Source organism: Tenrec ecaudatus, unplaced genomic scaffold (assembly GCF_050624435.1).
Source record: "Tenrec ecaudatus isolate mTenEca1 unplaced genomic scaffold, mTenEca1.hap1 Scaffold_64, whole genome shotgun sequence".
NCBI classification, from domain to species: Eukaryota; Metazoa; Chordata; class Mammalia; order Afrosoricida; family Tenrecidae; genus Tenrec; species Tenrec ecaudatus.
The window spans coordinates 545,615-559,261 of NW_027459526.1; the positions used below are offsets into that span (position 1 = coordinate 545,615).

Below are 13,647 nucleotides of genomic sequence, written 5' to 3' on the forward strand. Positions count from 1 at the left end.
TAGCATATGAATACATATGAGAACAATTGGAATTCCCGTACATTTAATTGTGCTCCTGTGGTACCTGTACATAAACCAACAGGAAGTGGTTCGAATAGAACAAGGGGATAGTGCGTGGTTTAAAATCAGGAGAGTGTGTGTTGTGGTTATATCCTTTCACCATATGTGTTAGACAGGGTTCTCTAGAGAAACAAAACCAGGACATTTATGATTTGATAGATAGATAGAACACGAAGGAATATAACAGCTAATTAGTCCACATAGCAGTACAGAGGACTCAGTTTAACTCACTTCCATGCAACAGTAAATATGGCAGTACAGCCAGGCAGCAAACTGCAGAACTAGGTAAGGCAGCCACACACTGGTCTGATCACCAGAGAGCAACTGAGAGATAGGTGTGGCTTGCTGAGCCATTTGTCTCTTTGCCCACTAATCAAACTGCGAACTTATTAATCCCACATGTTCCTATTGGCCAGGTTGGCACTATAAACCTACCTATCTATCACACTATACTTATTCAAATAATCTGAGAAGCTGCTCTGTATGAAGAAGTTGAGGCATCTGAATTGGAGGAAGAATCATTAACAACCTGTGTTATGCAGATGACCCAATCTTGCTGGCTGAAAGTCAATAGGCCTTGAAGTACTTACTGATAAAGCTCATATAAATTAGTCTTCAACACTAAGAATACAAATGTCTTCTCAACTTGACAAATATAAACACACAACATCATTACAAATAGAGAAATGTAGCTAACATCTATTTTACTTGGACCCACAATCAATACTCACAGAAGCAGCAGTCAATAAATCAACGTATTTCATTGGAAAAATCTGTTGTAAAAGACCTCTTTAAAATGTGAAAGAGCAAATGTTTTACTCTGGGGATTAGCAAGTTATGCCTGCTTTTAGCCTTGATATTTTTAATCACCTTAGATGCATGTGAAAGGAGTCTTAATTTCAGTGTCTGGTATGGGTTGAATGACTCACAGCAAGGTTGGTGGTTCAACCCACTTGCTGCTCCACAGAAGAAAGAGGAAGCTGTTTGACCCTGTAAAGATTTACAGCCTTGGAAACCCTATATGGTCACTATGAATAACAATAGACTTGATGGTAATGTTTGACATATGCATGTGAAAGATGGACCATAATTAAGGAAGACTGAAGAAAATATGATACCTTTAAAATATGATGTTGCAAATAATATTGAATATACCACGAATGCCCAGCAGAACAAAGAGGTCTGTCCCAGAAGAAGTACAGCCAGAATGTGTTTTAGAAGTGAGGATGGTAAAACTTCATTTCATATACTTTGAACATGGTATCAGGAGAAATTAGTCCCTAGAAAAGGACAAAATACTTGGTAGAGCATCATCAAAAAACACGTAAACCCGGAATGAGATGGATCAACACAGTGGCTGTAACAATAGGCTAAAATGTGACCATTGTGAGGATGTCACAGGACTAGAAAGGCTTTTATTCTATTGTGCATAGGGTCACTATAAGTGGCAGTGTGTGAGTTTTTGTTGATTAACAACACTGGGAAATGAGCAATGTCCCCATGTCATATGCTAAACTGTCACCATGCTGGACACAGTTGATCTTTGTGACTTTAGAGGGTAATTATTTGGAGGGTTATGATTCCACTGAATTTTTTTCTGTGTATTCAAACTATTCCATCCTAAGATTCCACAGATCTATCCAAACCAAGCTCACTGCCATTGAATCAATGCTAACTCATATCGACCCTACAGGACATGGGTAAAATTGTACCTGTGAGGTTCTGAGACTGTACCTCTTTACAGAGTAGAGTCCCATCTTTCTCCCGAAGGGCAGCCGGTGATTTCAAAATACCGACCGTGCAATTAGCAGCCCAATGTGTAACCAAGAACTATTCAGGGAAGCTAGAGGGAGAGCATGAAAAGAAATGAGTAGTTGAGGTGGTTGGATGCGTATCCATCCCTTTGTTCTACTCTCTATGACCTTTTCTGAGTTCATTCAAAATGTAAATTAAGACACAAAATAGAATTCTACCCAACCCTGCTATATGCCTAAACAGTATCCATTTTTCTCATTCTTACTACTAATAGAAGCTCAATTTTGTTTAGGGTGATAATGTACCTACTTAAATCGCTCACTCCTAGGCTGCCTTGCAGCTATGCATAAACATTTGACCCAGTTTGGGCCAAATATGTGTAGGTGAAAGATACTGAGTAGGACTCCCAAGAAAGTTTTTGTTGTTGTTTAAGGCAAAACACTTGTCTGGCATAACCCATTTCATTTTTGTCCTTGGCTCTTCTGCTGTCATGCTCCCTAGTCAGAATATTGAAAGATGGGAGAGTCACATAGGTTACATGAGTTTGGCAGACCAAAAAGCATGCATTCTCCTATATCCAAGATGAGTCCTTGAGCAAATACGCCAGACCTAGGCTACCTATTTCAAGACTTACTATTGTATAAGACAAACCCCTGTGTGGTGCAAAGGGTTAACACAATTCACTCCTAAGCCAAAGATGCCTTGGAAGAAAAACCTGGCAATCTACATTTAAAAATTCAGCCCTTGAAAACTTCATGGAGCACAGTTCTACCCTGAATCATATGGGGGTAACTGTAAATCAGAATCAATTCAGTGGCAACTGGTTTGGTATTTTTGGTGTTAATATAAGAAAAATGAAGCTTTTGTGATTAGACCACTAGAGTCGGTTTGTTTTTTTCCCATGTAGCCAGATGCAATTTGGACTGATAGAGAAATAATTAAAAGAATGTAGAGTTAAGTAAGCGTAATGATTATGGAACTAATCATGTAGCAATGGGCTGCTAACCACAAGGTCAGTAGTTCAAATGCACCAGTCACTCAGGGGGAGAAAAGTGAAGCTCTCTGCTTCTGTAAAGATTTACAGTCTTGGAAGCCCTATATGGGGTTGCTATAAGTTGTAATCAACTTGATAGCATTGTATTTGTTTGAGTTTGGTGACTAGTATGTAAGCTTTGAGGGGGTAGTAATAGATACTTTGAATACTATTCTTAGCACTATAGGTATTATGTCTTTTGCAAATGGATAAACGAACAAAAGCGATATTCATTTTGTGTTTTCTGTAGTTTGCCTTATTCTTCCAAGAAGATTGCTCAAGTGTTAAGACCCAGTCTTCTCAGGCATACTTGAATAAAAGAATAACTGATAGACACAGACTTGAACCCTTGCCTGTGTGATCATTGGTGTGTCACTGTTTTTCAATCCATTTCTCATCTGTGAACTGGGGATTACACACGTAGCCCACAGGGTTCTTTTGGAGATTCAGAGTAATATGTGTGTCTTTGATAGAGTGCCCGTGCATGCCGAGCTTATTCCTCAGGCTTGGGTGCAGGGAGTCTATTTGAGATCTGATGGCAGGGAGTGGGAATAAGAAAGCGGACGCAAGACTGAGTTAGGGGGAGAAGCAATCACAATGGGAATGGGGTGTTGAGGCTTTTAATGTAGGATACAGGGGCTTGATTCCCCCAGGACTTCTGAGGAACATGGGTTCTGTCCTAGAATTGTCTACCAGAAACAGGAGGCTGGGCTCTTCTTCGCCTGTAGTGGTGTTGAGCATTCCTCCTAGTAAGGTGACCTCTCCTACCTTCCTGGGTTTGGCTTTCCATGCCTTTGAAAAGGCTTCGAGGCAGAAGGACATGGAGAGCTGCGTGCTGCACAGTTGTGATAAGACACCATTTCAGCAGGAGCCTGCACTTACATAGAGCCGTTCGCCACTGCTATGATGGATATCAGGAGGAGCCCTGGGAGTGCAGTGGTTACAAGTTGGTTTGCTAACTTCAAGGTCAGCAGCTCAAAACTACTAGCTCCAAGAAAGAAAGATGGGGTTTTCTACTCCAATAAAGAGTTGTAGTGTTTTAAACTCGCAGGGGGCAATTGTACACTGCCTCACAGGATCGCTATGAGTCGGTATTGACTGGAAGGCAGTGAGATGGTGTCAGAGATGGGTCAAAGGAATGTGGCATGGCAACCCTAAGAATCTGCTACAGAACCATAAAGTGCCTGGGATAGATGAGTTTATTGTGCTTGGCCTTTTAAAGCCATCAAACGGGCAACAGTTAGGAAGTCAAACATACCAAGTGTCATTGGAGATCCGGGGAAAGCAGAGAAACACTGCTAATGATGCAGGTTTGCTGCACAGTAATCTGGCAGAGCTTAGTGAAAGTCCATTGAATGGACCCTAGGACCTAGTGAGCCCCTCCTGGGCATACAACCAAAGAAGCGCAGTCACTGAGTTGACTTTCATTCCTCGTGACCCTATCAAACAAAGTTGAATGGTCCCATGATGTTTTCAAGGCTTCTATTGGGAAGTAGACAGCCATGCCTTTATCCCACAGTGTGTGGAAGACGGCTTCAAACTACTGACCTTTGGGTTAGCAGCCAAGCACTTAATATCTCCCCCATCAAAGCTCTCTCCTGGATGTATAAAAACAAACAAAACCCCAGTTGATTCTTCCTCATTAGCAACCCTACAAGGCACAGTAGAATTGCTGCTTTAGGTTAACAAAACTAAATTCTTACGACAGCAGACAGCCTCTCTTTGCTCCATGGAATAGCTGGTGGGTTGGAACTGCTCACCTTGGGGTTAGCAGCCCAACACATAATTCCTGGGTATATAGGCCAAGTTATTTATCCAATTCACAGGGCCCTTGGGACATTTTTACAAGAATGGTCACCACACTGATACCTGCAGTAGAGAAGAGTTGGAGCTGAATTGGATGCCAATCAACAGACAACTGAAGAAGGAAACAAAAGAAAGATGATGATTGCTCATGACCAAGTGGCACGCAGCAGCACATACAATTGATATGCAGCATGGCAATAACTCTTAATGACATTGCAAGGAGTTGAAAAGGTCAAAAACGGAATGAGATTTATATTGCAGTACCATTCATGGAAGCTGAAAGCCCATTCACCAAGCAGCATGGTCTAGTGCACATGGCTGTATGCCTATAAGGACACACACACACCAAGCACCCAGCAGGGGGTATTAGTCTGAAGAGGGGAATGGAAGTGATGTGAATGTGGAAAAGGAGGGACAAAACACAAGCAGGGCCTGACATTGATCAGGGTTCACGGTGTGCTATAAAGTAGGCATGATTAATCACTTCCCTGTACCAGAAGGCTGAGCTAGATTTTTAAAGCAAATCGAGTGCCTGGAACACAATGGTTGTTAGCTGCTGTTGAGTCAGCCTCCATTCCAACTCACTGTGACAACCAGCTCCCAGTGACTCCATGGGCAATATTCTCCCTGGTCCTGCACCATCTCTTTGGTTGTGCATCAGATTGTGATTCACAGGGGTTTTCGTTCACTGGTTTTCAGAAGAAGAAAGCCATGCTCTTCTTCATCGCTCATCTTAGTCTGGACACATCACAGAAACAGGTTCAGTCTCAAAGCCGCATCCAACCAAGCTTCCCCATTTCAGTACCATAGCAACACAGAATCAGTTCAGTACCTCAGCAATAACCAAGCATCCCCCTGACAAATGAGTGTTGGATGCACATGAGTTTCATTGTCTTGGACTCAAACCCAGATCCCCCACATGAAAAAGGAGAATTCTACAACTGAACCACGAATTTACCCTCAGAATATAATATGTATCCAGTAAATGGTTATTAAGAATGTGGCTGCCAGGAAAATCCAGCAATTTCCTGCCAAGGCTTAACACTAATATCTTCCCCCACACACTAGAAGGCCGCAGAGGAATGACTTTCTCCATGCCAGCCCTGGTATAAAGACAAGGGACCCTAACACTGAGCCACTGAGCCCCAGCAGGCTGGGGAGCAATGTCAAATTGGATGAGGGACAATCCTGGTTGAGTTAGTTTCCCTAAGCTCGCAGGGCAGTTTAGCATGTCCACAGCTGTGTTCAGAATAGCCATGCGATTACCACCGAGAGAAATTCTACATGCTTTCACACCCCATGCTACTCGTTGCAGCCATCGTTGAGTACAGTTCATGCTCATCACTATCTAGAACTCACGGTGACGCTGTGGGTGAGCCGTTGGGCAGGTAACCTCAAGGTTGGCAGTTCAAAGGCACCAGTTGTTCACTGAGAGGAAGGTGAGATGATCTGCTCCTGTAAAGATTTAGCCTGAGGAATTTTATATAGGGTCACAGTGAGTCAGGATCAACTCAATGGTGTTGGTTTGGTTTATTAGACCCACTATCAGATCATATTTAATGTTTTTATTAACATGTATATTTGCCACAAATCCAATGTCTTTTATTTTTATCACTGCATTTCAATACAATTTGTGCCTTTGTGATTCTGTATTTCATTGGAGGTATTTGGAAATATTATTCTGGGGAGTGGGCAGGTGTTCCATAGCCTTTCCTAAATGCCAAAAGGATCCATGGGGTTGCAATGGTTAAGACCCTCTAATAGAGTTTATCAAAGAGCCCTGGAGGCACAATGGTTAAGTGCTCAGCTGCTATCCAAAAGGTTGAAGGTTTGAACCCACCAGTGGCTCTGTTCTTGGAAGAAAAACCAGGCAACTCATTCTTGTATAGATTACAGCATAGAAAAGACTAGAGCAGTGGTTCTCAAACTTCCTAATGCCACAACCCTTTCATACAGTTCCTCATGTTGTGGTGACCTCCACAACCATAAAAATATTCTCATTGCTACTTCATAACTGTAATTTTGTTACAGTCACCCTGTGCAAGGGTCCCACAGGTGGAGAACCATTGGTCTAGAGAGCTCTGCACTGATGCATTGAGTCACTATGAGTTGGACTGGACTAGAAGGTTCCTAAAAAAAACACCAACAATCCTTTTTTACCATGACCTTGTTAACTCAAAAAGATTAATAAGCAAATTCACAAATGAGGACATCCAGTTGCCCCTCCAAACTGGACAAGCATGAGTTAAATGGTGACCTTGACCCCACGGTGTCCTCCAGTTGGTGCCATGCTGCCTTTATTCCCTCTGCCTCTCAGTTCTGTGGAGAAGAAGGGGAAAGGGAGGGAAAGAAAAAGAAAGAAATGAAAAGATAATTTTCCCAGCTTCTTCACATCACTGAATTGAACTTTACTTTTAATAAAAGTATTATGAAATGGAAATGGTGCTTTCACTATTTTGCTTTTAGGTGATATTCAGAGACATGGTGCTGGTAATTATTTGAGCCGGGGAGGTTAATGTGCGGACTTTCTGAATATGGTTGAGCCAGCATGCCACCTTCCAGGCCTAGCATTTCCCTGGACTATGAGAAGTTATAGACAGTCTACCCTCTTCTTCCTCTGACTTCGCTGCAAACCATGGACACACTGGTTCTGACTTGACCTGGCTCCAGTACAGAAAAAAATATCCTCCTTGCATAATTGTAGTGCTTGCATTGGAAGGCACCCAGAGACAAATCTCTCATCTGGTGGCATAATGGGTTATGTGTTGGGCTATTAACTGCAAGGTCAGCAGTTGGAATTCACCAGTCGCTCCTTTGGAGAAAGATGAGGCTTTCTTCTCCCATAAAGAGTTATAGCCTTAGATGAGTATAAAAACTCAAAATGCATTGGCAGAGATTCCACAGAGAATAAGCCTCCATTAAATCCCCTGGGACCATTCACCAGGGATGGGATTAAACCCTGCTCACCGTCAGTACATCAGAAAGTGTATTGTTGCAGATATGATTAGGTTAAACATTAACATCTTATCATTTGTCTTTACTCTTAACACGTTTTCATTTGTTCTTTTTTTAATATTCTGCTTTCCTTTTTATTGAAAAAAGTAACTAATGTCACTAAACAAGTAGAGAATTTGTTAAATGAGAATCTAATCGGTTATGTAAACTTTCATTGTAAACATAACACAATTTTATTTTTACAAAGAGTTATAGCCTTGGAAACCCAGGAGGCCGGAGTATTTTCTCTCGATAGGATTGTTATTCACCCAATGGCAATGAGTGTTGTTGGATTTTGTTTCTTTATTGTTTTCTGTAGCTATGGTGGGGTATAGGGGTTATGTGTTGGGCTGCTAAACGCAATGTCTGAAATGGCAAATTTGAAATCCCCAGCCACTCCAAGGGAGAAAGATGAGGCTTTCTACTCCCCTAAAGAGTTCTAGTCTCAGAGCAGCCAGTCGACAAAGAGAACAACATGGCTGGCCCCACTATGAGACATGATGCCCCTCAGTGACCAAGGGTGATACAGGGGACAGCACTGGAGACACAGTGTGCGAATTGCACCTAACCTGATTCCACCACACCGAGGCAAAGTGTGGTGGAGTGCAGTGGAACAGCAAGGGAATGGAGTGGCAAGGTCCCCAGGGAATGCTGAAAGTGGAGTTTGGGGCCAGGTTGTGGTGCCTCAACAGACTGGATTGGAAAACACTCCTAAGGTCCAACAAATGATCCTTGAACTAACTATAAGCTCTTCTTTCTTGATGTGTTTTGTTTTGTTCTTTGTCAGTGGTTTGTTTTCGTTGTTTTGTTGTCTGGTTGTATACTGTTGCTCTGTTTTCCTCTGTCTTGTTTTCGTGCATGTTAGTGTCTCCACAGGTCTGTCTAAATAAGACAGGCTGGATGAACTATCTGGAGGAAAACAACAGGACCAACAGTTAAGGGGGCACTTGGGATAGGGGGAGGTGCGGGGGGGGGGTAAGGAAGTGGTGTTAACAAACACAGGGACAAGGGAACAATATGGGACTCAAAATGGTAGTAAGGGGGAAGTGGCAGGCCTGGTAGGGAATGATCAAGGGTAAGATTACGTAAAGAAGAGGTATAGCTGTAACCCAGGTTGGGACGGAGCATGGTAGTGGGACAGGAGGAAAGTCAAGGGAGATGGAGGAGAGAGCTAGGAGTCAAAGTGCATTTATAGAGGTCTAGACAAAGACATGTACATGCAAATATATATATATATATATATATATATATATATATATATATATATATATATGTATGGGGAAATAGATCTCTGTGTCTATATTTATAGGTTTAATATTAAGGTGGTGGCAGGACCTTGGGCCTTAACTCAAGCACTCCCTCAATGCATGAATACTTTCTTTTATTAAATTGGCACTCTACAGTGCTCATCCTCCCGACACAACTGCTGAAGCCAAAGCTGGTGAACAAGTAAATGTGGTGAAGAAAGCTGATGGTGCCCGGCTTTCAAAAGAGATAGTGTCTGGGGTCTTAAAGACTTGAAGATAAACAAGCGGCCATCTAGCTCAGAAGCAACAAAGCCCACATGGAAGAGCACACCAACCTGTGTGATCACGAGGTCCCGAAGGGATCAGTTATCAGGCATCAAAAAACAAAAAAATCACAGTATTGGCTGCACACCTCCATGATACGATTGGCGAAGACAAATGGGTGCATAAGCAAATGTGGCGAAGAAAGCTGATGGTGCCTGGCTATCAAAAGAGATAGTGTCTGGGGTCTTAAAGGCTTGAAGGTGAACAAGCTGCCATCTAGCTCAGAAGCAAAAAAGCCCACATGGAAGAAGCACACCAGCCTGTGCGATCACATGGTGCCAAAGGTACCAGGTATAAGGTATTATGCAAAAAATATATACATACCATATATATGGTATGTATATGTATATATATGTGTGTGTGTGTATATATATATATATATATATATATATATATATATATATATATATATATATATATATATATATATAAAATAGTGAATGAAGGGGGAAGTGCAGAGTGGAGACCCAAAGCCCATTTGCTGGCCACTGGAGATCCCCTCACAAAGGGGTTTAGGAGAGGAGATGGGTCAGTCAGGGTGCGATGTAGTACTGATGAAAAACACAGCTTTTCCCTAGATCCTGGATGCTTCCTTCCCACAACTACCATGATCCGTATTCTACCTTGCAGGACTGGATAGGGCAGAGGTTGTACACTGGTACATATAGGAGCTGGAGGCATAGGGAATCCAGGGTGGATGATACCTTCAGGACCAGGAGTGTGAGGGGTGATACTGGGAGAGTAGAGGGTGAGTGGGTTGGAAACGGGGAACAGATTACAAGGATCCACATGTAACCTCCTCCCTGGGAGACAGATGGCAGAGAAGGGGGGGGAGGGAGACTCCGGATAGGGCAAGATATGACAAAATAACAATCTGTAGATTATCAAGGGCTCATGATGGAGTGGGGAGCGGGGAGGGAGGTTAAAAAAAAAAGAGCACCTGATGCAAAGGGCTTAAGTGGAGAGCAAATGCTTTGAGAGTGATTAGGGCAAAGAATGTACGGATATGCTTTATACAATTGATGTATGTATATGTATGGATTGTAATAAGAGTTGTATGAGCCCCTAATAAAATGTTTAAAAAAAAAAAGAGTTCCAGTCTCAGAAACTCACAGGTGCAGTTCTACCCCAAACTGTAGAGTTGCCATGAGTCGGCATCAACTGGATGGCAGGAAGGACACATAACGATTCAGACCTGGGCTTAGTTTGGGTTCTCACTGAAGCAGACCCTGGCCAAAGACTTAAAGGCAATGAGCTTATTTAGGAAACTCTGAGCATGCAGGTAATGATGTGGGGTTGTGAGCCAGTGGAGGGAAGGCCACCGATAACAAATAGATTGTGAATCCAATGACAAACCTGGGAACCTGCTTCTTAATCACTTAGGAAGTCTCCAGGGGTAGGGTGTAGCACACGCCTCTCAGAGTTTTGCCATCCAAGGAGTGAGGGGCCTGGTCAGGGCTGTTCCCAGGGGCATATGTTCCTCAGCACATTCAGCCAGCACCAGCAAAGGGACCTTCAGAGCTGGCCCTTGGTGACTGAGGCGAGTACACAGAATCAGGAATTTGGGAGTGAAGAGAAGGAGCACCGGGAGTGTCTGCTACAGATTGGAGACTGGAAAGTCAACTCGTTGCTCCTCAAGCGGACAGGCGCTCCCCTCTCTGGATCTCACTTTTAACATCGATACACAAAGGTCGATTCTGTGAGGGTCACAGACTTGGGACTCCCATAGCCAAATGAGGACCTGTGTGGACTCTGGTTGGCCTGCTTATTCACTGCCATCTAGAAGATTCCAACTCACCGTGACCCTGTAAGACCGAGCAGAACTGCCCCTGTGGGTTTCCGAGGTTGAAATTCTATATGGACTAGAAAGTCTCATCTCTGCACAACCCCCACCCTATCCCCCACCCCCCGCTCCCCAGTGTGACTGGTGGTTTCAAACTACTGACCTTCTAGTTAGCTGCCCAACACATAACCCACGGTGCCACCAGGGCTCTTTGGCCTAACTGGCTTCTATCCAATGTTATTGAATCGCCTTTGAAAAAATCAGGAGGTTTTTAAGAAAACAGGAATTTTGACTTTCTCTAGAAAAATCGTTCTGGCATCACTGGAACCTAAACTAGAGGATCCACAATTCCACGTGGCTCTGGGAATCTCAACATTTCTTCCTCCTGCTCAAAGTAAAATGGTTTAAGGGGACCTTTCACAGCTGGTGGGCTGGTCTCCTTTCTAGAAAGTTGCCTCTGTAAAGTAAATGCATCTTTCTTCCCTTTTACCTAGTTGGGGGTGGTGAGGGTAGCGGGAGCCATTGGGTTAAGAAAAAACAGTCGAGGTAGCTTCATTTGCCCTGCCAGGGCTTTAGAGTCCAAGCCTTTTTTGCTCCACCTGACTGGCCTGCTGTTTCCAGGGCAGCCCCACCATCTGTTCCCAGATGCAGGGAGGGAGCCGACTTTCCTTCATCACACCTGCCCCAAACTCAGGCCCAGAACTACTTTCTAAACACAGAACAACTTTTGTCTGTGGCCAAATGTGGGACCCCAAATTTCTTCCCTCTTTCCCGATACTCCTTCAGTGACTTGATGACCTGGGCCAGGCTGAGATGAATTAGCTTGCTCCTCACAGCTGGCTGCTGGGTTCCAGTCAACTCCCAGAGGCCACTGGCTGTGCCCATCAGTAGAAGTGGGAGTTGAGAACCCTCAGCTCTTGGCTGAGCAGCTCTGTCAGTCTGTAGCTGTTGACTGTAGCTGCTTCTGACAGCCAGTCTAGCTGGTGCTTTAAGTCATTTCAGTCGCTCCACCTCAGCTGTGATTAGTCTAGTCTCTGTAGCCTCAGAGGGAGGGGAAAACAAAACACCTCAATTACTTTGAATCAGAGTGGGTTATCCTCTTTTAAAAGGCAGAAAGTCTGAATTGGAGGATATTTTGGGGGGTCTCTTTTATGCATTTCACATTTACAAAATAAGAACTAACAGTATTTGTTCCAGTAAGTGGATCAGAACCAACTAAGGGCCCACTCCTCCCACCAGGCCACGTCTCACTAAGAATAGAGGTCCATCACTTGTCTGGCATTTTGTGGTACTGTGGTGACTTTTGTTTTGTGTGATACTGGGAGCTATGTGATTGGCATTTCATATACCAGCAGGGTCACCCAAAGAGCTTCCAGACAAAGAACAGACAATGAAGAAGGAATTGGCTGCCCGCATGGGAAGAATGAGCCATTGAAAACCCTATGGATAGCAGCAACACTGTCAGTTACTAGACCCCCCATGAACAACAGAAGAACATTGTCAGAACGTGTGCCAGAAGATGAGCTCTTCAACTTGGAAAGTACTCAAAATACGGCTGAGGAAGAGGAAGAGCTGACTTTTCATAGGCAAGTCTACCATAATGATGCAAATCGAGTATAGCCATCAGGACCTTCATTTGCTGATGGGGCACAGCTCAAAATGAGGAGAAACAGTTCAAATCGTCATTAATAATTGAAACTTGGGATGTATGAAATATGAATCTAGGGACATTGGAAGTCATTAAAAATGAAATGGAATACATAAAGATTGATATTGTAAGCATTAGTTAGCTGAAATGGACTGATATTGACCATTTTGAAACAGAAAATCTTATGGTTTACTCTGCTGGAAATGACACAATCAAGAGAAACAACATTGCATTCATCATCAAAAGGACATTTTAAGATCTATTTTAATGTACAATGCTATCTTTGATAGGATGCTATGTAGCCCCCTTCAAGGAGAACCAATCAATACAACTATTGTTCAAATTTATGCACCAACCACCCAAAGCTGGTGACACAGAAATTGAATAATTCTACCACCATATTCAGTCCCAAATTTGTCAGACTTGCTATCAAAATGCTATTGGAATGCAAAAGTTGAAAACAAAGAGGAAGGATCAGTAGTTGAAAAATATGGTCTTGGTGATAGAAACCAAGCTGGAGATCGCATGACAGAGTTTGCAAGACCAATAAATTGCTGATAGCACATACTATATTTTCCAACTTCTGTTCTTTCCTCTTTGGTTCCTACATTTGCACTCCAATCACCAATAATTACCAATTTATCTTGATTGTATGTTAGAATTTTGCATGATTAATGATTTCTTCAAACATATGATCAACAACAAAAAAAGTGACCATAAATGTGGACTTCTCCAGATGGAATACACAGAAATCAAATTGACTACACCTGTGGGAAGAGACAATAAAAGAAGCTCAATATCAGCAACTGAAACCAGTCCAGGGGCTGATTGTGGAACAGATCAGCAATTGTTCATATGTGAGCTCAAGTTGAAGTTCAAGAAAATGCAAACAAGTACACGAGAGTCAATATACAACCTTGATAATAACCCACCAAATTTTGAGAACATCTCTGAATAAAGCACAGTGTCATTTTTAAAAAAAGGAAATAAAGAAAAG

The 13,647-nt window shown here is 42.9% G+C and overlaps 1 protein-coding gene across 2 annotated transcripts in view; it reads left to right on the forward strand.

Moving 5' to 3' along the window:
- The window catches only part of LOC142436792 (histone deacetylase 8-like), a 149,535-nt gene extending 136,810 nt beyond the window's left edge, over positions 1-12,725 (forward strand). The window contains exon 5 of one of the 2 annotated variants that reach the window (XM_075540231.1): positions 12,355-12,725. In XM_075540231.1, the coding sequence (XP_075396346.1) occupies positions 12,355-12,622 (268 nt within the window). In that variant the 3' untranslated portion in view covers positions 12,623-12,725. Of the gene's footprint in view, positions 1-4,674; positions 4,730-12,354 lie in introns of those variants that run through there. The other variant, XM_075540232.1, reaches the window with a different exon arrangement.
- Positions 12,726-13,647: the final 922 nt, after the last annotated feature.